The sequence below is a fragment of the Falco cherrug genome, chromosome 6 (assembly GCF_023634085.1).
Source record: "Falco cherrug isolate bFalChe1 chromosome 6, bFalChe1.pri, whole genome shotgun sequence".
NCBI classification, from domain to species: Eukaryota; Metazoa; Chordata; class Aves; order Falconiformes; family Falconidae; genus Falco; species Falco cherrug.
Window position 1 is genome coordinate 87,171,038 of NC_073702.1, and position 25,198 is coordinate 87,196,235.

General features: G+C 39.5%; 1 protein-coding gene across 8 annotated transcripts in view; it reads left to right on the forward strand.

The window, feature by feature from the left end:
* CNST (consortin, connexin sorting protein) overlaps positions 1-20,023 on the forward strand; it is a 53,700-nt gene extending 33,677 nt beyond the window's left edge. For 7 of the 8 annotated variants that reach the window (XM_055713125.1, XM_055713124.1, XM_055713129.1 and 4 more), the window contains 4 exons: positions 3,638-3,670; positions 5,382-6,259; positions 13,862-13,997; positions 15,691-20,023. In XM_055713125.1, the coding sequence (XP_055569100.1) occupies positions 3,638-3,670; positions 5,382-6,259; positions 13,862-13,997; positions 15,691-15,896 (1,253 nt within the window). In that variant the 3' untranslated portion in view covers positions 15,897-20,023. The remainder of the gene's footprint in view (positions 1-3,637; positions 3,671-5,381; positions 6,260-13,861; positions 13,998-15,690) is intronic. The other variant, XM_027800695.2, reaches the window with a different exon arrangement.
* Positions 20,024-25,198: the final 5,175 nt, after the last annotated feature.

The window sequence follows — 25,198 nt, forward strand, 5'->3', positions numbered from 1 at the left end:
AGGTAAACTATCTGATGACAAATATTCTGAGTTGTGGCAATTCAGTACCATTAACAGAATTAGTAACTATTATAAATTACATGCAATACACTGATTTTTAGACACATTTTTCTGTTACAGCAAAGAAAATTAGGAAGCTTTTGGGGGTCTTGAAGAGAAAAGCATACTTCAGTTAATTTTTTTCAATACACACTTTTGTATCAGCTTCATTATCCTCCTCCTGCCTTGGGACAGTGGCTGTTTTGTTTGACTAATTTGTTAGAATGGCTGGATTCTTACAAAACATTTTTAATTGAATGAACTGTTCAAATGGAGGCAAAGGGGGAAAGAGAATTGCTAGACTACCAGGCTGTGCTTTATGTGTCCTCTCTTTCAGCAAAATGTTTCTGGTTTTTACGATGTTCCAGTTGCCAAAGTTGACCTAAACTGTGCGCCTTTCCTTGAAAGCAGCTAGAATCTCTCACAAGATGAGGGTTGGTCTATGTGACCTCAGGAGGTCCGTTTCAAGCCAAACTATCCTACAAGTGTGTATCAGCCAGCAGTTCAGGAGAGTCAGGGGTTAATGAAGATACAGAGTCAGTTCTCTACATGTGTGGATCCTCCTCATCTTCAGCCTCTTTCACCATGACCCCTGTACTGCCTTTTCTCTGTCTTTGTTCTTGTAACCTAACTAAACACAAAACATTGAAAACACGAAAAAAATGTTGTACAGCTCAGAAGGCAGATCAAAAGAGCCCTGTGCTTTTTATTATTGGATGGTTGGAAATTCCCATGGAAAGAAATTAGACACATGTAATTTTTCCATAGTTTTTATTCCAGGTGGAAACTAAAGCTTTCTGGTTCTGAACATTCAAAACTTCTGAATTAAAGAGCATTTTGTGTCAATGTTAAAACACTGTAGTACAACATATAGACATATTAAACTTAATGTAAAGTAATTAATCATGGTTGTCATGGTTTAACCCCAGCCAGCAACTAAGTACCACACAGCCACTTGCTCACTGCCCCCCACCCCCACCCCTGGTGGGCTGGGGAAAAGAGTTGGAAAAAGGTAAAACCCATGCGCTGAGATAAGAACAATTTAATATGAAGTAAAATATAACAATAATAACAATTGTAAGGGGGGGGGGAGGGAGAGAGATGGAGGAATAAAACACAAGAGGAACAAGTGATGCACAATGCAGTTGCTCACCACCCACTGACCGATGCCCAGCCAGTCCCCCAGCAGCAATCGGTGGCTCCTGGCCAAGTGTCGTCCCCCCCCCCCCCCCCGTTTATATACCGAGCACGACGTTCTGTGGTATGGAACATCCCTTCGGCTAGTTGGGGTCACCCGTCCTGGCCCTGCTCCCTCCCGGCTCCTTATGCATTTCCTCACTGGTAGAACATGGGAAACTGGACAGTCCTTGACTTAGGGTAAGCACTACTAAGCAACAACTAAAATATCAGCGTGTTATTAACATTATTGTCCTACTAAATCCAAAACACAGCCCTGTACAGCCACTAGCAAGACAATTAACTGTATCCCAGCCAAAACCAGGACAATGGTGTAAATGGAATTTTCTAAATGTCATTCTCTTATTGTAACTCTTGTCAAAATGTAATCAAAATCTTTGGGTTCCTGTGAAATGATTGTGAATTAATAAATTCATGCCATCCCATAGAAGGCAGTTCTGCTGGGAATTTTCCAGCAGTGCTAAATACTTTTACAGTACAAAGATATGAATGTTTCAAGCCTAACTCAAGTTTAAATGCTTAAGATTTGCAAAAGATGGTGTTCACAAGATCAGTACGTTCTTGAGGAAGGAATGACTTCTCACCCTGACATGTCTCTTCATCTGTTAAGGTGGTGCGTGGTCAGTTAGCTGCTGCTGCCCCTCACCAAGTCAATGCATCAGCAGCATAGGGCTGAATGTTTTTCTTGCAGTTAGAAGGTTTTGGGTAGGGAAGGCATCGGTATGAACTAATAGAGAAATTGGACAGAGATGATCCAAAACTCAGAATTTGTATACACTGCTCAGTGCTGTGCGAAAAATGTTTGAGTTGTGGCTGAGTGATCCAGCTCAGGGCTAGAACCAGTATGGCCTTTTGGGGCTGGTTCTTGATTTTGCCTGACGTCCAGCAGAATCCTATATTATAGTAACCATACAGTTCCTAATACTTAAACTAACTTCTTCAGCATTAGCCTAAATGCATGGGCCTTCTCACTGAAAACTTAGAATGCTTGTCTTCTGCTTTTTGTGTGGGTTTTTTTTTTCCTCAACATCATGAAAAATGAGAAGTAAATATGTAAACTTTTTCTTCTTCTCTTAGAAATGTATCTGCCAGTCTGCAGGGAGAGCTACTTGACTCAGCTGCTGGTAGTAGAAGTCTGATTTACAGTAAGACAGGAAAATGAAAACCTTAGGTTGTTTGAAGACTGTCCTTCATATGAATTCATATGTCTAAAATAAAATTTATCTAGCAACTATCAATAAGAAGTATTAGCTGATACACAATATATATACAGATATATATACAGATATATATTATGTTGTAGAGAGTGTTGCACTGTACTATGGTAGCACTTTGAAGTAAAATCACACTTCTTTACTAATCTAAAGCAAAAATTACTCCATTGACTTATTGCAGGCATTTGGGAATATAGTTTGAGCTTTTGTAGGCAGTCAATCCTAAGAATTTGTGACTTCTGTCTCGTGGGGATACAGTGACAAAGAAGCAGCTTTATAAGAACTTGTCTAGTCAAGATTATGGGGAGGGTCACTGAATGAGTTTTCTGCCCTTCTGAGCAAGGGCTGTGAATGGTCTGTTCTGCTACATTTTCCTTTCTGGCAGATTTTCCTCTTTGAGTTACCAACAGAGGGAACCTACGTCCTTAAAGCTATGTGTGTATATTAGAAGATGAGATTTGATACATCCTGTATCCATTAATTTCTCCAGGTTTTGGCAGAAAGCCTTAATAGCTTTAGTGTTAACTAAAGATCATCAAATTCATGTGTTTCATGAAACCTTTTCTAATTAAATGGTGAATTTAGAAAAACCACTAGCATAAGTTTGCAGTGTGTACATAAAGACCTGTTTCCAAGGTGGGGAGAAACTGCTTATACCGTGTTTTCTTTTAGATCATATGGGATTTGTTTTTAAGTGGGAAGAGGGACAATAGATGGTAAAGTGTTAATTCTCCTCTGGTAGAATGCCATATGTCAGCATTATCTCTGCTGGACTGTCTTGGATTAACAGGATAAAAAGGTGGTGGCTACAGGTTTCTGTGATGAAGAAAGCAAGTGTCAATTTTAAAGTAACTGTAAAAAAAAAAATCTTAAATTACAGTAACTGCTTTTGTTGCTAGAAGATTCTCAGTAGACACTGTTGTATTTCTGACAGGTAAAAATTGCTGCCACATTGGTGGGTATGTCTTCATTTAACTCAGTAGGAAAGAGCACCTTTTCTAATTACGTGTTCAAGTATTTGTCTTAACTTTAAGTCTGCAGTGGGTGTGGGTTGTCTAAAGCAGGTGTAAAGAAAACACTGAAAGCTGCTGAAAATTTGATGTGGAATGTAATGATGATCATTACATCTCAGTTCCTGTACATCTATAGTTAGATAACAATGCTAGGATTATTTATTACTTTTTTAGGAACAGCCCTGAGCTCAAGGGCCACCTTTCAGGGTGAGTAATTTGATTTAATTTCCGATTCCATTTAATCTTTGTTGCAGTTGGGGCTGCCAACAAAGATGTTTGTTGTAATGTGCATGTATCCACTAGGAAAAATTGACAGATGGTAACCAAATCTTGTACCAATAATCCAGGCAGTGTTTGAACTCGTGACCTATATGTGAAGGGCTCAGTATCCCGTTACAAATCCCTTGAGCTACCTCCTCATGTGTGTCTAATTTTCAAAAACTCCCTGTCTCATACGGATTTCTTCTTTCATCATTTTACAGAAGTTAGGTTTCCTATACCCTTTCTATCTGTTAGTGATGTTCTGTGGGGTTTTTTTCTGCATTTTGAAATGGTTGGATATTCTCTTTTTCAGTTTCCAAGCCTGTCTTTTCTATGCTACCTTGTACCTTCCATTTTCTTTTAAAATGGCCATCGTTTAGAATTTAGTAAAACTGTTCAATACGACAAATTAATGCAAACATTTCTTTAAAGACTGATGAATGTGACCCTGTTTCATGTAACAAGTTCAGGAAATTGCTCAGCTTTTCAGTGAGGTTTTAACAGATGAGGAAGGGTAAGATTGGCATATAGATCTTCAGTCATTCTTGTGAGAATGTATAGTTAATAAGGGCATTGTTTGATCTCTTTGTTAATCTATTCATAAGACCTTTCTGCTTTTTGCTATGACCAAAAAGTCCAAATGAGTGTTTTCTAGAGTTATTAATTTGTTGATTGAGGCTAATACTATTACTGTAATAATAGTCCTACTACAGCATAGTCTTAACTTAATTTTCATTGAAGTATGGAATAAAGGACAGTTACTGTCACAGCTGGCTTGCTTTAGTATACTAATTCTAAACACTCCCTTTCTTCATAAACCTAAAAGGGGAGATTTGGCTTTGAGCTTCTTGCAATGGCTAATGTCTAATAATTTTATTGACAACTTGCATTAGTTATCTATTCCTTCATCAGCAGATCACGCCAACAGTAAGTGAATTCACAAGCTATGTGAAGCTCCCCTTGTTTCTTTCTGAAATTTCAGATAAGAAAAATCAGTTTTCATTTGTACTGTAAATGTGAATACACAAATAAGCTGCATCCAATTGCATTTATTAATAGCTAAACTAACTTACATACACAAAAAGTAATATATTTTTATGCAGTCCATTATGTAAAATATGGTAACTGGTTGTTTAATTTAGCATTAACCAAAGGAGCTACTTTTAAAAGGATTGAATTTTAAATGTATTAAATTGGTACAATTTCAGCATCTTTAAAGGAAATGCAGGTATCTCCCTGTGTAATAGGTAACACTAGCATCAAAATACATTTTTTTGTCATTAAGTGCATTTGTCTGAACTCCAGACATCCAGAAGGTGCGCTCACATAAAATACGCTTTAGAAGAAAAGCGGCTGTCCAGAAAGACGTTTACATACTTACTGTGCTTGAAGTATGGGAGTAACTCTTTTCAGGAGGACACTACAGTATGTTCTTTGCCTGCAAGAATGTGTGCAAATACTTTGCTGAATCAAGAGTCAGCTTTTCAGACTACTAATGGAACTTTATTCTGACGGGAGCATAAATACCTGCCCTTTATGGGAGTGCATTTTAAAGCATTGGGTTACAACATTATCAAATCACAGTATACTCTTTCACCCCGGGCTGATGCTTTGAATCATTTAAAAACACTGGAACTGTTTTTCCTGTTGCACTTAGGTACTGAAACTTGTCCTGGCACTGGACCAAAGAAAGAAGATAAACAGCTGAGCACTAGTTCTCTGAGTGAAAACAAAACTGAGAGACAGATAGAGGCAGCAAGTCTTTGGGTAGCTGCAGGAAAGGACCACATGGAGGAGCAGCACTGCAGTGCTGAATCAACGTTGAAGCCACACACCCAGTCCACAGGGACAGTGGGCAGGCCTTCTTCGGGCTGTTTATCATCTGGTGATGCCGGTAAAGATAACAGTTTGCAGCTGAGAGAAAGACAGCTCTCTAAGGATGTGGAAAAAATAGAAGGCACAGCTGGTGAGCCTGGGCTGAAACTCCCTCTTGAGCCAATGGTAGATGCTTTGGGTTTAACAGATGCTGATTATATGCCTACTGATTTGGTTCCTACTGATAAAGATGTGCAAGCTGATAGAAATCTGCTCAGATCAAAACATGCTGCTGGCTCTTCAGAAATTGCTAGTGGCCAGCTTGGGAATAGTGATTTAAAGCAGCAACAGGAGCAGCCTGATGATGGTGATGAAAAGTCTTCACGGGACGGAACTGCATCAAATGTATGCTCTGGGTGTAATAAAGTGTCTGAGCAGGAGAGTACTGCCCATTCAGGAGTGTGCAAAGAAAGAGAGAGAACAGCAGGGCAGGAGGAGAAGGTAGATAATGAAGAACAAGAAGATTTATTTCTCAGATATTTAAATGGTAACATAATAGACACTGAAGAATCATTTGCAAACTTAGCGAACCAAGAGGACTTTGACACTGTTCCAGATATTTCACCTGAACGAGCATCTTACAGCTCACTGGAAGCTTTATCACTAGATGACAGCTTTTCGTCTCTTGATGAACTCGCAAGAAGGATAGAGATTGCTGAGGTAAATACTGTGAATCCTATAAAATCTTTCATGTTTATCTCAATTAAAATATTTTAGATACTTCCAACTTCAAAATGTGTTAAATATTCTTTCATATATCACTTTATTTTTAATCTGAAAATAATTCTATACTTAATTGTTCTGAGTTCAGAAAAGTTTCTTTTAACCTGTTTGCTTCCTTCTTGACCAGCAGTGCTCTGTGTTTCTAAAAATCAGATTGATTTTTACATGAGTGTGAACACCTTTTTTTCATTTTAACAGAGACTGTTAGATGAGCTGACAATTCCTGCTAAATCACAGTTTCACATCAGAGATCTACATAATGTCTGTGATGTAACATGTGGTTCGTTTCTGTTCATAGAATAAAAGATGCTTTTCTGTGCCTCTTCCATATAGATTGGAACTACATATGTCATAAGCTCTGTATATGAAAGTATGGGCCTCTCATTTTGCTCAGTTTAGGCAGTTTTGTTGTTCAACCAAAACTTAAGAAAGAACTTCTAAGCCTGAACCCACCTTTCTGAAGCACTGCTGATCGGCCACAACAAGAATGAGTGCTTCATAAGCTAAATTGCTTTTCTAAAAATACAGAAGATTTATTGCTTTGGGACTTTTTTGGAGACTGTATGATGAGGTCTTCGCTTTATTTGTCTTCTGGTTTTGATGCATTTGCAACCGTGGGACCTTAAAAGCTTTTTCTTTGATTGAAAAAGTGGTATTATTGTGAAATGATGTGATTCTAGATGCTGGAGGGGGAAGACTTATAAAAAGGTATCTTAGTCCATCTCTATTTTTAATGTATTGAACAATACAGCATCCCTTGGCAATAAAGTAACTACTTCTCTGTAGACCAGAAGCTAATGCACAGTGACCCAGAACCCCCACGATCACTCGGGGACAGCAGCCAAGCAGGGAACTAAACACTGGGGATCCATGCTGATGTTATTACATTTTTGGCACAGTCTCCAGAGCTGGAAACAGAGCATTTTGGTTTTTCTCACCACCTAAACATCTTATTTCCTTTCCAAGATCTTTCATCCTGACCTGTCCCTGAAACACCTTGTCTTTCTGTGGGATGTCAGGAGGCATACCACATACCAGGACTGAGGGCCTTGTGCACAAAGATGTACACAAACTCTTGACAGCATGCAGCTGTGGAAACCCACACACATGTCCATCCATGTAATCAGACTTTTGCACTAAATCCGTTGGCTTGTGTTTGCTTAGAGGATGGCTTTGAAAAAGAGCGTTTTGTTGACAGCCTGTGCTACACCCATATATGTGTATAACAGAAGAGTAATTTAAGTATTGTCCCTCAAGATTAGATTTGTGTTGAGCCCACTGAAAGTTCAGCATTTTAACAGGAGAGAACTGTTCTGTTTCATGTAGAAAAATCCTAAATTAATCCCATAGAAACTATTTCTCAATTGCTGTGTTTGGCCATTTGCATTTCAGAGGATGGGATAGGAAACAACATACTGATACTGTTAGAAAAATTATGCTTGAATTGATTGGCCCAGTGACCGATGATGATGCTTTACAGGGAATCTAGTTTCATTTCTAGTTTGCTATCCTGATGCTAGGACTGCCAGTACTCAGATGGCAGAGTTAACTCTCTGGGGAGTGAAAAGTACCTTGAGTCTTTCCATAGTACTTTTTCTGGCCATATAAGGCATCGTGTTGGCTAGCACTGGTAGGATTCTTTTTGAATCGTCCTTAGCAAGAGGCCTGAATTGTGTGAGCAGAAGGTTTAAATAGGGGAGAAGAGAAGGATTAATCTCAATACCGATTAAGTTTTCTAATGTGCAGCATCTGGGGGTGTTTTGCAATACCTGAAATTTCTGGGTGTAGCGGGGTGAGTTAAGGACAGCACAGAAGCTTGTATTGTTTCATTATAGAATTATATTTTGTTTTTCCAGTTAATCTTACAACCTGTCATTACCCTAGGGGTTGCTTTTGGGAAGTGCTGAGCACCTACAGCTTTCCTGGAAGATGCCAGGAACTGAGAGAGTTTGGCACCTCTCAGAAAGCGGCACTGTTAACTTGCTCTTGCTGGTTTTGTTTCAGTGCTAGAATAGTATTTCACCAACGTTTTGACAAGCAGGCTTATCTTTGCACCCAGCATAAAGTTTTTACCTCTCTTGTCCTCCTGAGGCTGTGTTCAGGCTGTGGCCATCTAATAAGATGACAGTGTTTTCACACAGTACTTGTGAAAGAAATACCTAGAAAATGCGTTGGTAGCCACATGAATGAAATGAAAATAATTACATTAAATGTACCAATGTGACGGTAAAAAAAAATATCAATTTGTGGTAAAACTTGTCATGGAGCGAGTATTTACAAAATTGCCACAAATAAGTTAGAATGGAAGGTGGATGTAAAGATTGTCTTGAAATAACTTAGGTATAAAAATAGTACGGTAGGACAAAATCTCAATATTCTTCAGTGGAGATGTAATATTAATTCATTGAAAATGGGGAAGGGTAAGTACTTCTGTATGTATTTAGTTAGGAAGTTTTGTTTGACCCCATACTGAGGTCAAACAGTCATCTCATGTAGTTCTCTAATTTAGATCCTTTATGTCACGTACTTTTAGCCTACCATTTACAGTAACTAGTTACAAGACTGAAAATCTACTAAATTCTAACTCTGGCTTTAAATAATTGCAAAACTAAAATAGTACTTTACATATTGTACAGTCCCTTATACTCGGTATTTCTTCACTAGTACAAACGGTGCATGACAACATGCAAATGATGGAAAATCACTGTCATTTTATAGAAACAAGATTCATCCAGCTAACAAAGAGCTTTGAAGCACAGTCGGCAGGTGGGAGCAACAGTTACCAGAAGTGTATAACCGCTTCTTAGATATCATTGCTGTCATTTCTGTGAGAATGCGACGACACACCAGCAGTCAAACAAATTTTAACCTCAGTAATGTAAGTTGCATTGGCCACATGAAATAAAAAATTATTACATAAGCTTTTTATCTGAGTGGTGATTAGGGAAAGAAGTAAGGTCTTAAAATCGAAAATTATAATGTGAAATTTCTTTCAGAAAGCAGATAGTGAGACTCTCTACCACACCACAAGGTAGTAGCTTTTGGTTGGCACTGTCTGTGCAGCAAGACTTCTAAAAAGTACTGAGTATGTACTGACTAGCAACTGATTTGATTGCAGAAATGAAGTCTCCACCTATCTGTACTAGGGCTGGAGACAATGCCTTTTTGAGATCCCCTCTTCTCTTGTATGGCTTGGGTCCTGTAAGCCTGAGTTTGCAAGAATTATGTTTCCGTATGAAATGCTTACACAGTATCCGAGCTATTTATTGCTGTGTAAAGGAGCCCTGGTACTTGTATGGCAAGCGTATCCACAGAAGAATGGTTAGTATCTTACACTGGGCTATGAATACTGAATCTGTAAGTTAGCTCTTTTTCAAAGTGTAGCTAATGTATTTTATTAGTGAAGGGGTTTGTCTGATGCTTATAGCTTAAGGCAGGACAGTCTTTCTTTTTCTCAGTTTGTCGTATAGTTATGCACTACCGCTTTAAAAACATCTGGTATTGCTAGAAATAAAACTATAGGCATTTGCCAAATAATTGAATAAGGAATACAGCCCACAGCAGTATAAACAAACAAAACTCCTCCTTGAGTAGTTCTCTGCATTCAGACCAAAATACTTCATACAATTAACTTTTCTTTCTAGAACTCAGTTTGCAGTGCCTCCAGTTTTGGGGGGTTTAGTTACTTCTGTATGCTACAAGTTATTCCAACAGTCGAGTTCAATGTGTTTTCTCCAAAGTCTTTAAGTACAGGACCTTATTTTCATTAGTTTTGTCCAATATATTTATAAATATATATACACACACATCATATTTGGCAAAATATGCATAATGTGAGAAGGTTTTTTAATATTTTACTGGAAAACGCTGTTTAAAACAGAGGCGGAACGGGTAGTTTAATTAGAGCTTATTGCTTTCTTATTTTGCAGCCAGGATATTAAACTTTATCCAAAAAACTTTAAAACTTTTCTGTGAAGCAGCATCACTTTGATTTAATAGCGGTAAAAAGAGAAAAGCTAAAATATTTAACAGTGTCAATTAACCAACAGTCATTGCTGCTTTCCTTTTTGACTGTTGGTCAAAATGCCACCACATACCTGTATGCCATTTTCAGTTCCTGTACAATAATTATAAAAGCACCAATGAAAAGATTTTGTGAAGGCCAGCAGAGCTGAGTGAGTTCAGTTACACAGACGCTCCAAGAACATCTTTTGTTAATTATTTAATTCAGAATTAAGAAAATGTTTGATGCTTCAATAGGATCCTTTATGCAGCTCTTTTATGTAACGCAGAGCTGTTTGTAGTGCAGCCTGATGCAAGCCTATGTTTTTCCTCCTGTGGTCCAAGTCGAGCAGAAGCTTGACTTGTGGTCAACTGCATTAACCGCAGTTCCCTCATCAACTTCCAATTTAAATAATGTAGTCTGCCTTTTTAAATTCCTTCTGCCTCCTAAAGACTGGGATGGAAAACTTCAAGTCTTACATGGCAGCTAAGTCCCTCTCCTTTGATATTTAATTAATGGGAGATGGATCTAATACAATCAGTTTGTATACTGCTTTGAAATCTTTCTAAATGAAAGTATGGTAGACAAATACATTTACAGTTGTTTTAATTGAATGAGATTGTATTTGTAGTAAGATAGACCCTATTCTTACATGACAATCTTACAGTAATGATGTTTTTATGACTGAAAATTAGAAAAATGAAATGTGATGTTTGTACTGAATATTTTTGAGCTGCAGTTGGGAATGCGATAGATGAGATGGTGTAAAATCGCTTTATGCAGAATTCCATATGTTTGTATTTTATCAATAAACTGTACCCTGATTAGGTGGCATAGCTTTGTAGGTCCTTTGCAGAACAAACCAAAAACCTTAATTACATGATTCATGAAATTCAGAGGAATGTGAAATACTCTAGGTATGAATTACACATCATGTAAAGGGGACTTGTGAAAATATGTTATGGCTTTTGTTGAGACAGGGGAGTAACACAAGCCACACAGATTTTATTGCAAAATCAAAAGCCCTTGCTCCCCCTTTTAAAGCAAAAGACGTTCGGAATAGAGAAACCTGTCCTGTGTCAATTAGTTCTTCATACATTTAGAAGTAAATGCTGAAACATAGCCAAGCAGGCTGACAGGGAAAGTAAGTAAACTTTATTGTAGCAAGACTTTCATTTGCAAGCCTTTTATGTAACTGTAATCATTGAAACACACATTTCCGTATAATCCTGTAAAAGATAGCCCTCTGGTTTTAAGCTTGGAGAAGACAGTGCTTGTGCCACAGTCATTCAAAGACTACCAAAAGCCAACGGGCAAAATGAAGTGTCTCAGTCTGAAATTACTGCTTGCAGCGCGGACCATCACGTACTGCTCTTAGAGCAGACTGGGACAAACACCCTGCTGTGTCACCCAGGGTGACATTCCAGCCAAGTGCAGCCTGAGCCACTTGCGAACATGCGTGGCAGGCGACAGCTAGCCTGCTGCGTGGGTGCTGTGGGACAAGCCATTGATCCTCTTTATGAAAGCAATGCCATACACAGAGGCTTAAAATAATCTACTTTTTTAAAGGACGTAATTTCATCTCTCCCCTCCCAAATAAATAAGTCAAATTGATGCAGTCCTGCATGAGCCCCTTTCCTTGTCACAACAAGGAAGCGTAAGTGTTGATTTTCTGGCTGGCCTGATGAATTTTGATGGCTGTTCTGCAAGGCTAGTGTAATGTTACCAGTCGAAGCTTCACCCTAGTGCACTTGTCTGTTGTGATGACACACTTGTGGGCTATTATTTCTGCTTCATTTGTGTCAAATAGTGGTCTTCCATATGTTGACTTAATTTGTTTCCACCACCTCCCCACTTTCACTGCTTTGTAGTACTTAATTGCCTTGTTTCATTAAATAATCCATTAAGCTTTTGAGCAGATAATCAAAAGGGAAAGTGAGTTTCAAAAGAGGAAGTGTGGCAGAGATCAATTTTATTCTTTCAGTTGTGATTTTGGGAAAAATTGTTAGACGTAGGCATATACCCGTAGTGGCCAACTGTGTGAGTTGTTCAGAGCGCCATTATTTGTCCAGTTGAGCGCTATAAAATACTGCCAGACTGGAGACCTGCAAATGTAATTGCCACATTTCCCAGTTAAAATGTTGCAAACACCAAATGCCGTGCTTGTGCGGTGCCTATTGGATTGTGCTCTGGGTTTTGCTGTGTTCGGTGCACTGGCGCTCCAATTACAGCATGCATCAATGCGCTCAATAAGCTTGTAGCATGAAGCCGGTTTAGGAGCATAAGTTATGAAGTCACTTGTTTTCTGTTTTTCTACAGCTCTTACAATTGCTATGCAAATGAGTTTTCATGCATGGTCTTCTAACTTGATTAGATTGTGGGCAGAGTTAAGCAGTCAGTTGCCTGCAACTACATGTTTCCTAAAGTTGCTTTTTTCCGCTTTGAATTTTTGTTAAAATTATAGGCATTTTGGGTCATCTCCTACATAGATGAGTTGCAAATTTGAAGCGTTTTCTTATCAGTGGCACAAATGTATACAAATTTTCAATTTAATAAATGTTATTGCCATTCCACAGAATAAGTGTTAAAAAGCGCTACTCAGATTTCTGAAGAGATGACTAAGAATCTTCTTCTGGTAGAGACGATCTCAAGATCAAAAAGGGCATGTCTAAATATGCTTCCTATTTTCATTTCTGTGTATTTCTAGCACACCGGGAACTGCTTGCTCAGGAAGGCATCTTTCTCCTGGTATTTCCCCTACTTTCATTTCTCTAGTAACTAGGAAATTACAGACTGCTCAGGCTGGTGTAACATCCTAGTATGGCTTACTCTTGCAGCTAAGTCAAACGCTGTAGCAATGGAAAGAGAAGTTATGGTCTATTGACTTGTTGATGGTATCGCTATTTGGGTGACCAGCCTGTAGGGAAGGACTTTTGAACTGGCGCTGTATGTGGGGAGCTTATTACAATGTGGAGCTGGAATCTATCCAGAGCATTGAAGCTTTCTTTTTCTCTGTTGTTACCTCTTTTTCATTTTGTGGCCCCACTGTAGCTTGTTTCCACCCTGGGGAACCAATTGCAGTGCTGGAAAATTAATCTCACAGTAAGGATTTGGTTGTCTCTGCAGGTTTGTATCTTGGATAGTCAGTGTGTCATTGACTTCTCATTGCCCTCTGATGATGGTGGTTTTGACACGAACCCTCCTCACCACTGCCCCAACCCATGTGATTTAATGACGTGAACTTACAAAGGAGCTGTTACAGTGACTACAGTGCATGATCCAAACAGTAAATGTATGTGTATTTAACTTTGATAGCTGTTAAGGGCAAGTAGCAGAATGATACTGCAGCTGTCCTGCAATGTTAAGGAATTGATGTATTCCAGAAGGAGGCTTCACAGGTGCTGCAGTGTTTAAAAAAGTAGAGTGGAAACCATTATTCAACTGTTTAGCTCATTTCTTCCTTAAAGTCACTGTCAAATAGATCCTATGCTTGCATGCCTTGCATCATTTGTGCCACTCACTGTATTTCCTGATAGATTGCCCCAGCGGAAGGATTAGTGTCTATACTAAAGAAGAGAGATGATAGGGAAGGAAAAACAATTGCGCAAGTCCAGCAAAGGCAAACAAAGAGAAGAGTGCGATTCCAAGAAATGGAAGACACATTGGATCAAGGTAATTTAAAGCTGTTAATTCATGGGTTGCGTTCTTGCGGTGCAAATGATGTTGATCTTTTTGTTCACAAGACCAACGTGGGCATTCATTTTATGTACTGCCTTGTTTCTTTAAAACTTAAGTAATAAATGAAGGTGATGCATCAAAGATTATTCTATACCAGGTTTGGGTTACAAGACTACAGAAAGATACAGTAAGTACATTTCTGTTTTAAAGCTTGGTTGAGACTGAAGTCAGGTTTTTTCCTCTGGCTGAATAATTTGCAAGTGACATGTAATGGACATCCCCTCATTAATGTTTAGGGCTTAGGGGTGGGAGGTGTAGGTTTCTCCCTAAATGTAATCCATGTAGGTAAAGAGGGATGCGAAAGAAACAAGTCTGTTGTGCTTTGTCCACAGGTAGCTTTCCAGCCCTTCCTAGTAGACCACAGGATTGGAGGGTGTCAGATTTTTGATGGTGCTTTACAATTAAACATCCATATATATTTGCTTATTGTCATTACATTTGGCTAAACACCTTACTGCCTTTTTGATGTGCTAAATTGTCTCATAAGAAATACCATATATATTTTTTTTGTTATGCATTTTTTGGAGTTGAAGATCTCTGTCATTCCAACTCAAGAGATTAGTAACTTTTGGTTACTAATGATAGTACTTCCTGTACCTACTGTGTGTGTCAGCCACTAAATGGTATTAATGGAGGTCTTTTGTACTAAAGTGTATTAACTGTGTCTCATACACTGAAAGGAAAATCCATTCACTACCCGAAAGGGAACTTGTCCCATCTTTCATTAAAAAAAAAATTATTTTAAAACAATTTATGTTTTAAATAAAATTTAATTAAAATTTATTCTGTGATGTTCTTTTCCCCGGGGATTTAGTGATTCAAAAGGGAAGATTTATTATTATTGTTATCATCATTGTTGGTTTTGTTATTGTTATTTCAAACACAGAAAAAAGTGCTTGAATTTTTCTTCTTTTTTTCTTCTTTTCTCCTGTTTCTTATCCCAGATGTAGAGTGAAGGGAGTTCAGAAATTTTCTTAGAGCTTCTTCAGTCTGACAGAAGACGCAGATGTTGTTCATCCATACAAGTTATCAAGGACAAGTGAGGTTGTGGGGATGTAGCAGCACCTCTGCAACCTCTTTGTTGCTCTTACTCTAGAATAAACAGTCATGCAAAGAGTTACACAGAATAACTGAGATGTAAAATAACCCTGCACATTAGCCTACCCTGACTGCTTTGTCTATCCTTGCAGTCAAAATAGGAGAATAAACACCAACAGTTCATGGTAGTGGAGTCAGTGTCAGTACAAGAAGCAAGAATGTTCCCATTTATTGTAGTTTCAAAGATTTCATTTCATTTCTGCTATTTCCATGAAGGAAGCTTTGGCTGTGCAACGTTCTTATAGTTAAGTGTATTTTGCTTCAGTGTGGAATGACTCTGCAAGTGGTATCAGCAAGGACAAGTAAGCAGGTTGCAGAAATTAAGCTATTTAATTATTTAGGTTTCTGGAAAGACAGGGTAGAGAAACATACAGTTCCTGGTATGTTTTATGGTCCCTTTACACGGTGAGCATTAGGTATGTTCACCTCCTGACCCATTCATGGAAAAACCTAGCTCAAGTTTTCTTAGACACATTTGCATTTATTTTTATATCATCCTTTTCCACCTTTTGTGCTCTTATATTTACAGATGAAGTAGCTGGTGGTTCCTGTATTTTGCTGATCCTGCTGTGCATCGCGACTGTTTTCCTTAGCATTGGAGGAACTGCACTGTACTGCACCTTCGGTGACATGGAATCCCCTGTGTGTACTGATTTTGCAGCCAACATGGATTTCTATTATACCCAGATATTGCAGCGTATAGAAGAACTTAAACACTGGATAGCCTTCTCATAGCTGAAGTGAGCGGAGACAGCACACTGGAGCTCACCAACGGTTACTGGAGAGGGTAGAAAAAAAGTAGTGATTTCAAGTTCTCTAACACTTGCCACATGCAGGTGATGTGTATTTGATGATGTACTTACACTTTTACTTAGAAATCCAGAAAATTCTAGTTTAGCAATCAGGTGGCAAAATGTTCACATTTTAAACTGTAGCACTGTGGTATGGGAGAATTAAAACATATTCTCTTCACCCTTGTGAGAGTAGGCAAGTAGCTTTTCGACAACTTGGGCAAGGCAAGAAGGAAGAAGAAAATTGACTGTCTTCTATATGCTCTCCCATTGCCACATAATGTGTAAGCAATCTCTGGAAGCTTAGTAAAAGGACAGCTTTAATTTACAGCTGTTTGTGCAAAGGTGTTGCCTCCAGCTATCATGCAATAAGTCTGTGTTTCATGGAAACATTATTTTTCTTCTAAGTCTTACTATTTTTCTCCATTTTAATTCTCCTGGTGAGCCATGTAATTATTTGGGTGGAGTGAGAAGAGCGCAGCGGCATTCACGGAGCCCTCATTTGGTGTTTAACAGGCTGACCCTGTATCTTCTAGCTTACGGTGAATATCATGAGTGGGATAAATCTGCTGGCAGATTTCACTAAATTTCCTGGAACTTTACTCACAGTATTGTGTGGGCTGTTGTAGAAATGGAAGGTTAAAAAGGAAATCATGGGTCTCACTAAACACAGAAACAAAAGTAAGATGTTTAGTAAATTATTCATGTTAAATATTAAAGTGACTTTGGCCAATTTTAAAGCACCTGGTAGCAGGTGTGGAGCTAGCTGGGTTTTCTGTCCAGCTACGTCACTGACTTGCAGTAATCACTTTGTGCCTCAGTTTCTCCTCCATAAATGGGGAATAATGATCCTTGCCTTTATCTATGAATCTTCATTGCAATTAGGGCTCATGTCTGATTCATCCCAGATGAGTGCACAGGATCACTGCACTGTGCTGCAGCCTCTCTCCATGAGTGAGTGCTTGTGTAAAGCGGGACTGGTCCAGCAGAAGAGATTCAGAGGCTCACTGCAGATCCGCGGCATGTTGGTAGTCCAGGGCACTCGTTCTAGCAGATAAAGCACATTTGCATCTGTTTGCCCTGCAGTTCTGAGACCTTTATTGTGTAATCTGTTCTTTTTCTATCAGCCATACAAACCAATTTCAATCAGTACAAAGAGTGATTTTAAGTGGGTATTTCTGTCACTTGGTGCTCAGCCCTCCCCGTGGTATGTGACAGGAACACTGACGTGACTGTGAAGGTGAGAAGTCGATAGACAGGCCTTTGGCCCACACTCTGGTCAAAATGTGGCAACGGTTCTTGCACAGAGTCTGATGGCCTGGCCCTGCTGAAGGTGTTAGTGTGAAATGATTCCTTTTCACCTCAGGAAACAGCGTTGTTGAGGGGTCCACTTCACTCCGTGATTTCCTGCTTACTAACGTTGTATGATGCAGTGTGTTCAGGTTTAGAATATTATTTTGTAAAATACTATGAAGTAAAATCTTCAAGATATTGCTCAGAATTTTAACATTAAATGATCATGCTTTCTGGCATTTGCAAGCAATTTGTCCCTCTAGTGAGCTTGATTGTTCCTAACGCACTGTTATACTTCACGGGTTTTTAAAGTGAAAGTTAAAATCACTTTTTTTTTTCCTAGAATAAATTGCATGTATGATTTCTCTTTTTTTCCACTGTGGAGGCTTAGTTTATTTATACCTTAGGGAGCCTCATGTGCAGCTTTATATTAAACTAGCAAATTTAGAATGCCCAAATTAATGAAAACTTTTGCTTTCAGAATGAAACTTGAGAACAGTAGATTGGTATATTTTTTGGTTGTTGTCCTCAGAGTATTATAATGCTGGGCTAATCTAAAGGAGAAAGGGAGAGACACTTTTGTATTTTAAAGTGTTACTGGCTGGTTCAGTTTATTATTTGAAGTCTGGGTTTGTTTATTTATTTAGTTTTTTCTTTTAAAGATAATCTTAATTTTCTTTTTTGGTAATTTACTCACAGAGTAAGTAAAAAGCATGCGTTCAGTTAAAATATGTATTTATAGTGACTATGTAGTTAGACTGTATTTTGGGTTTCTGTAGCTTTGCATTGTGTGTTTCAGGATATTAAGTTTATTACTTAAGAGACAACTGTTGTTTTCAGCTTAAAAAAATTGTTTATAAGTTTTTGTGCACTTCATCACCAAAAAGATCAAGAGGTATATATAGAACTATTTATTCAAAAGTATATCAGATATGGAGATCAAAGAGCCTCTACTTCTAGGTTCATTTAATTAAAACTATTTTAAAAAAATTATTTTATTTAACTGTAAAGCTATTTAAAGTTAAAGCAATTTTTAATAAGCAGTTCGGTTTAAAATCGTACCAGATCCTGGTATGTCCACTTTGTGCAATATTCCCAGTGCAAAGACTCGCTAGTAGCAGCAAAACTGCCTACAAGAAGATCGTGGAGAGGCTGGGCACCACTTCACCGCCATGTACGCAACGAAAAATGAGCGGCCAGGCGTTCTGTGTAACTCCACCACCTTACACTTGTGTGGTAATGTGGAGCATCTCTCCAGCCTTCCCAGCCTATGCCAAGGTACCACCCCTGCAAAGTCCCTCAGGATTTGAGGGAGGGGAAGGGGCACATCCACACAGCTGCCCGGTTCCTGATAGGAGCTGCTCACTTCTCATTTGCAATCAAGTGGTTGAATCTGGATCTAATTTCTGTTGGCATTCCTTTATAAAAAGCTGATGGTAGCAATTCTTGTTCCGTGTGACAATTCGGTTAGTGCCAATAGTTTGCATGGTCTGTAGGACATTATCAAACTTGCAGCTGCTGACCTAACAACATTTGCTTTGCGTTGAGCTCCAAGGAGTGTGTGGGCAGTCCTGGTGCTGCCTTCCCGTCTGCTCTGTTCTCTTCAGGTTGCTGGTGATGTTGCTTCCTCCTGGGTGACCTGAGGGGTTAGAATCTTAATAGGTAAATCCAAGCTAAAAGAAATAGTTTATTTGAACAGTTATTTCCCTTGTCTGAGTGTTTTGAGGTAAAATAATGCTGAGCAACAGCTAAGATTGTTATAAGGAGGAAGAAAAGAGAAGGAAAAGGCTTCCCACGCACATACTTTGTGCATTTTAAAGCTCTTGGTATGTAAGTTTTTATTTATTCTGTTTCCTTCCCTGCCACTGTCTTTATGACTGTTCTCCTTGGCAGTAGGGGAAACATACTAAGCTCGTATAAAAACATTTGTAGTTGGTAGGAAGATGCAGGGAATGGTTCAGTACCTGACAGTAGTTAAAAGTAATTTCTTAAAATATGACTGGATTTCAGGCTGATGGTGTACCTTCAAAGAAGTTGTGGCCACTTAATCACCTGCAGTGCTCTGCTAGAAACCCCCACCTTCTGGTTTATTCTTTGAGCGTAATTCCTTTAAAGAGATTCTTATGATAGAGCAAAACCAACAAGACTTTTGATGTAGATTCAGCATATGCTGCCAAAAAGGGCTTTCTGATGATGTAATTAATACCCTAACCCCTAATAGCCTGGAAAGGCACTGTGCTACAGTGGAGCCCCCCTATACTACAGGCTTGTTTTCAAAACAGTGTCAGTAAGGAAGCAGATATTTCACGGCCCAGATATGCCAGCAGAAGTTTGTAATCTAGACACAGCCCATGCTTTACGATTTTTCAAATGTCTTTGCTTTCATACTTGGAAAATGGATAGCCCTGGTAACAGGCAGTAGAAAGTAGCCTAACGAAAAGGGAAACTCTTGTTTAGGGTTTTGGGTAGTAAAGGACAAGCTTGAACTATCAAGCAGAGTAGATTGCAAGTCCAGATTCTGGTGTGGCTAGGTATTATTCCACTCAGTAGCCTCAAGGGACGTTACCCTCCTAAGAAAACATGTTTGCCTACTTTGTACTGTAATGTAAAACCAAGACCATCTGAAAGGACTAATAACTATTTGTAACAAATTTAACTTAAGCTTCCTTTAGCAAAAGGAGTAAATAATTGTGTTTGAAACCGGCACCCAAGCTTGTAATTTAAATACTGTAGCAAAAAAAAAAAAAAAAAAATAAAAACTGTCCCAAAGAAAATACATGAAGCTTTTTGGGTACTGTGATTTCTAAATGCGTAAAAATACTGAAAAGATTTTCTGTGAAATTCAACTAAATCAGCAGTACCTCCAATCAGAATTTCATGGTCAAACCCAAACTAGAATGGAAAATGAGGATAAACGTTTTGTTTGGGTTTTGGTGTAATGTAGTTTTCCTGGGTGGATTGGTTTGGTTTAATAGTCAAATGAAACCCCAGCTTCCTCACAGAGCTTGGTTCCTCTAGACAGGTGAGTTTAAAGCACTAAAATGTTGCCTTACTGCATCGTTCTGAAAATAAATTGACAGGTGGTACGTTTCAGAATTCCTAGGAACTGGGTGGGTGACCTGGATAGTGGTCACACGCCAGTCTGCTCTTTGAGTTTAATTAAATACATAATAAAAAAACCAAACAATTCCAACTCAACCCAACCCATCAGCCTCTGATTTGAACAGGAACATGCCAACACATTTTGGAGCACCCCTCTACTCTTGACTCTTCCCCCAAAAGCCATGGAATGAGGCCATCCAGAATTTTAAACTGCTGAAGAAGCAGCAAAATCCAAAGAGAAAATGAGGCGGTTTCATACATTTTGTTCTGGTTTTGTCAACTTTGTGTCGTTTTCAAGTTGGTTTTCACAGTCAAAAAAATTAAGAACTACAGTGAAAAAGTAGAAAAAATTGAGAATTTCATAGAATTTCATTGAAACCTGTGAGATAACATCTCACAGCACCAAACTATATTGTATGTGTCTGGGAGCCTGGAAGTGCGGCCAGGTTATGTGTAGTAGTAAATTGCTGTTGTAAACTGGTCTTCTGTAAAGACAGGTACCTGGTTTCAGGAAGACAAGCAGCTGATCTTCTGCTTCTGAGTCTTAATCTGACCCCTGACCAGAAGCACTGGCAATCTTGAGGAACCTGGATGGGCTTCCAGAACCAGTCAGTAAACTCTTGCCCAGAAGCCAGGCTTTGGCTTCGTAGACACTGCTGCAGACCGAGGTCACTGAATCTGTCAGTCACCATTTTCATCCCTTGGTTCTCCTCAAGAACCTTCTCATGCACAGCCTTCTGCCCCTGCCCTCTCTATCCTTGCCTGCGTCCCAATTAGTCCCCTTTTATTCCCTCTGTCTCCCTCCCCCTTTACCATTTCTTTGTATGAAATAGCATGTGATTTATCATTCATAGGATCGTAAGTTAATTGAGTTAGGAAGGGACCTCAGAAAGCCTCTAGTCCAACCTTCTGCTCAAGGGAGGGTCAGCTGAGATCCGACCCAATTGCTCAGGGCTTTACCCAGTCAGGTCTTGAAACCCTCTGAGGATGGAGACTGCACAACCTCAAACTTACACTGATTCTTGTATTACTCATAAACAGCTGGTGTTTGAAGGATCAGATGCTGCCTTCCAGGTGCCTTAATGAAACAATCTAAATATTTTTCTGTAAGATAGCTACCCAAGGAATCCTGAAGTCTTTAACTATAAAGTCCTTTTTTTTTAAATGAAATTTTTAGATGTTGGTTCTTTGAGGCTCCCTGATAGCATTTGAGGATTGTATTACTTTGAATTAAATATCATGGTAATTCTTTGGTGTAACATGAGCCTAGGATTTACTGCATTCAGTAGTGTCCAGAGATGGTGGTCATCTCTTGAAGAAGATGGTGGTGGGGAGTAGATGCGTGCTGTTCTGCAGAGTTGCTCTGTGACAGCTACGATGTTACAGAATTGATATCAGTGAATTTCATTCAAGGGTCTGATTCTGCACTTGGGTTCATCCTGAGCTTGTTTTTAATGGCCAACAAGCTAAAATAAAAAATGTAGAGACTGCACTGAAGCACACCCAAATTTCAAAGGCATGTCTAATACCAGACCAAAGTTCTCCGTGAATCTAAAATTGTTGAGCTGCACTTTCTTGAAAACAAGTTTGAATCCAGCTTCGCATGGCAGTAGATCAGTTGGCTCTCTCCTTTTGCTTCTTGCCAAGAAACTGTCTGGCAAAGTGTCATCTTTTAGCCAAAACGGGCCCCTGATATTGGACTCATTTGTAGGCTGTTGGGGAAATCTCCAGTAACACTTCTGTCACATGACAGTCAATGATTGTGTCCCATTGCATTGCCTGGCCCTGAAAATGAGTTGAAGTCCCACAATCGTGCTTTCATAGACCGATCGATGTTAAAGCTGTTACCAAAACCAACTTCCAGAGTGAGAGTTACAGGGTGTGTGGGTTTTTGTTTTCCAGAAGGTGCCACGTGCCTAGTACTGCAGTGGGAAAACTTTACTGGTTTTCAGAGTTTTGGGGGAACACGACCAGATTCCACAACTGCTCTTTGCAATGCACGGAGGCAGTGCCAGCGCGGTGCACCCTTTCTGCTGGCCGGTGTTCGTTCTGCTCTCGCCAGCCGGCAGCCCTGCACACGGAGGGAATGGTTTTGTCAGAAGTGGCAGTGAAACCATATATGCACTGGAAGTTGAGCAGTGTGAGGGTATTGTTACTTCCACATAAACCTTGCACCTAAAAATGTACTTTTTAAAAAATGTACTTTTTTTTTTTTTTTTTTTTTACTTTCATTTAGGAACCATTCATCAGTTTACCTTGACATCTTTTTATTAGAAATAGACAGCATTAACCACTGATTCTCCAGGAACTGGAACTGATGCTTTTTGCTAGAGGTAACATGAGTCTTGCCACTTGTAGGTGATGTTAAAAATCCTTATGTTTATACAGCTTAGAACTTCTGGCTCTTCTGCCGGACTTTGTAACGAGATTGGTAGATAGTCTCTGAGGCTATGATAGCAGCAAGAATGTTTTCACGCTACTTTTCCTGAGCTAGCTGAATTCAGTGCACTATAGAAAGGACTCAGAAGAGAGCATAAGGTTTGAATTACTAAGGATCTATACAGCCTATTTCAGTGAAACAAAATGTCAGCATCTACCACCATAGAAACTAGCGATTGCTCCAAAAAGGCTCCCCGTGATTAATACACAAGTATATTTGAAGAATTACAAGGAAAAAAATTACATGCTGAGGTTTGTCAGTGACTATTCAAAGATTGAGGCTTTACGTACACGTTAGTAAATGAAGTAAGGGGAAACAAATTCTCAAGGTTGTACAAAGGTAAAGACTGAGTATATTATGGGCAAAAGGGCTGCAGAAAGTATGTAATAAAGACCTTTGATCAAAGACGATAAAAAAATTTTATTGGTAAACAATGAAGAATCTTTCTGGTAATTACATGTATCTGTGATGTGTTTTTTCCAGTCAGATTTTATAGAAACAGAAAAAAAATGCACAATACTTTAATGACATCAGGGAGGAGACATGGTTAAAATATTGCTGAATTCCTTGTAGCGCTCCTTAGGAGGAGTTTAAGTCGTTTGTACAAGGTGACATAGCAGGAAGAAGCAAAGCAGGACCGGAGTTTACAAATCCTATCTTCTGATCTTCTGTCTGGTCCCAGTTCCCACGAAGACCACACAGATTAGGGAAGATAAATGAGTACCCTGTTGTTCACATTATCTTTGACTTCAGGCAGCTTCGAAGGCTGTTTAAAGGTATTTTTATATTCTCATAAATTTTGTGGCGATCTTAATCGATTCGAGAGATGAATTTCCTTTCTAGTATGCAGCACTGAGTCCAGATGCCATTTTAGCGTATTTTTAGGGCTTGATATCATCAGACCCGTGGTAGCTGGTTGCTATTTATATGTATTAAGGCAAATTGTATCAACAGTCCATGTGGGAACGGGAACACATAGTATAATGGCAGCTCTTGTCGTCAGAAAATGAGGCTCAAGCTGACCGTAGTCGCTTTGTGTTTTGCCAGCTAACCCTTACTACTCATGCTCTGCTAACTACCAGGGAAGCAACAGTGCTCAGCAGAGCAGGCACTATTAAGAATCCTATTTAAAAAAATCAAGCCACAATCTCACAGCTCTGTTGGGCTTCACACAATACCTGTTGCTGTGCCAAGAGTGAGGAAACAAAGCGATGTGGAAAGCAGTAGCGGTCACCAGATTCTGCCTCCCAACAGAAATGAAGCTCTTGTGAGGCAAAGAAATGTTTTGACCATGAAGTGGATGTTGTTGTCACTGTCTGCAAATGTGAAAGATGAAAATAATTTCAGATGTTCCCTCAAAATGCCTTTAATGACCTCTTTCCCCTTTCAATATTTGTGTTGTTGAAAGCTTGCCCTTAGTTGAAAGCAAAAGGGAAGAGTAAGCAATCGTAAAGTGGTATTTGTTTGTTTGTTTGTTTGTTTTGGCATGTACTGCCTGAGATTTGTCTATAAATAGGGCATTGCTTTTCTGAGCCAATTCACTGCTGGGTAATATCCCACGGTTTACCTACAAGGGCAAAATAGATGGCCATTAGCAGTGAGTGACTCATGTATTATAAAACGGCCCCATTAAAAAGAACCGCCTCTATCGACTCATGCAGTAGGGTGATGAAACAGTATTTTCGGTAAACCGGCTGCATTTTGCAATGCGGAGCAAGCCTTGCACAGCCCACCCACGCTGCCACGCAGTCTGGCGCTCCGCTGGGCTTTGTACCGGGACCTTTCACAGCCGTGATTCCTGTTGCGGAGCAGCCAGGGAGGCACCCGCTCCTGCCTCTGCTCGCTTGGCCACTGAGATGACCAGTGGCTGTAGGTCTCTCAAAACCAAGCGGAACAGCCGTGAGTTGTCTATAAAGACACCTGGAGTTTCAGTTGTGAAACTCCAACAACCTGTCCTCTCGTACGCTGCCGCAGCGAGAGAGGAGGCAGGCGGGAGGTGCCTGGAATGAGTCCGTGTCCACCGGAGCCTGGAGGAGATGCTCTTCACATTTCCCTCTGCGAGTCGGATATTCTGCTTGCAGGAGATAAAGCAGAGTCCTTCAGGACTCAGCCTGAGGTTGTAGTGCCTGCAGTCCAGCACAGAGGAGACTGCACTGGATGTCCTGTGGCCCTTGCAGAAGTATTTCAAAGTAATAGCTATCTTGAGCGCTCCGCAAAAGGCTTTAAGAATCCAAACCTGCTGGTCTTCCTTAGGTAAAAATATGTAGTATGAGAGACTGAAGGCTTTAGGATCCCACAACAAAGGCACCATGGAAACCATAAAAATGCTTGCAGAAAGTTTTGAATGTGCTGCCGAGACTGCCTCAGGATTTCAAAATCATTCAAATATGAAAAAAAAAAAAGGGCAAACT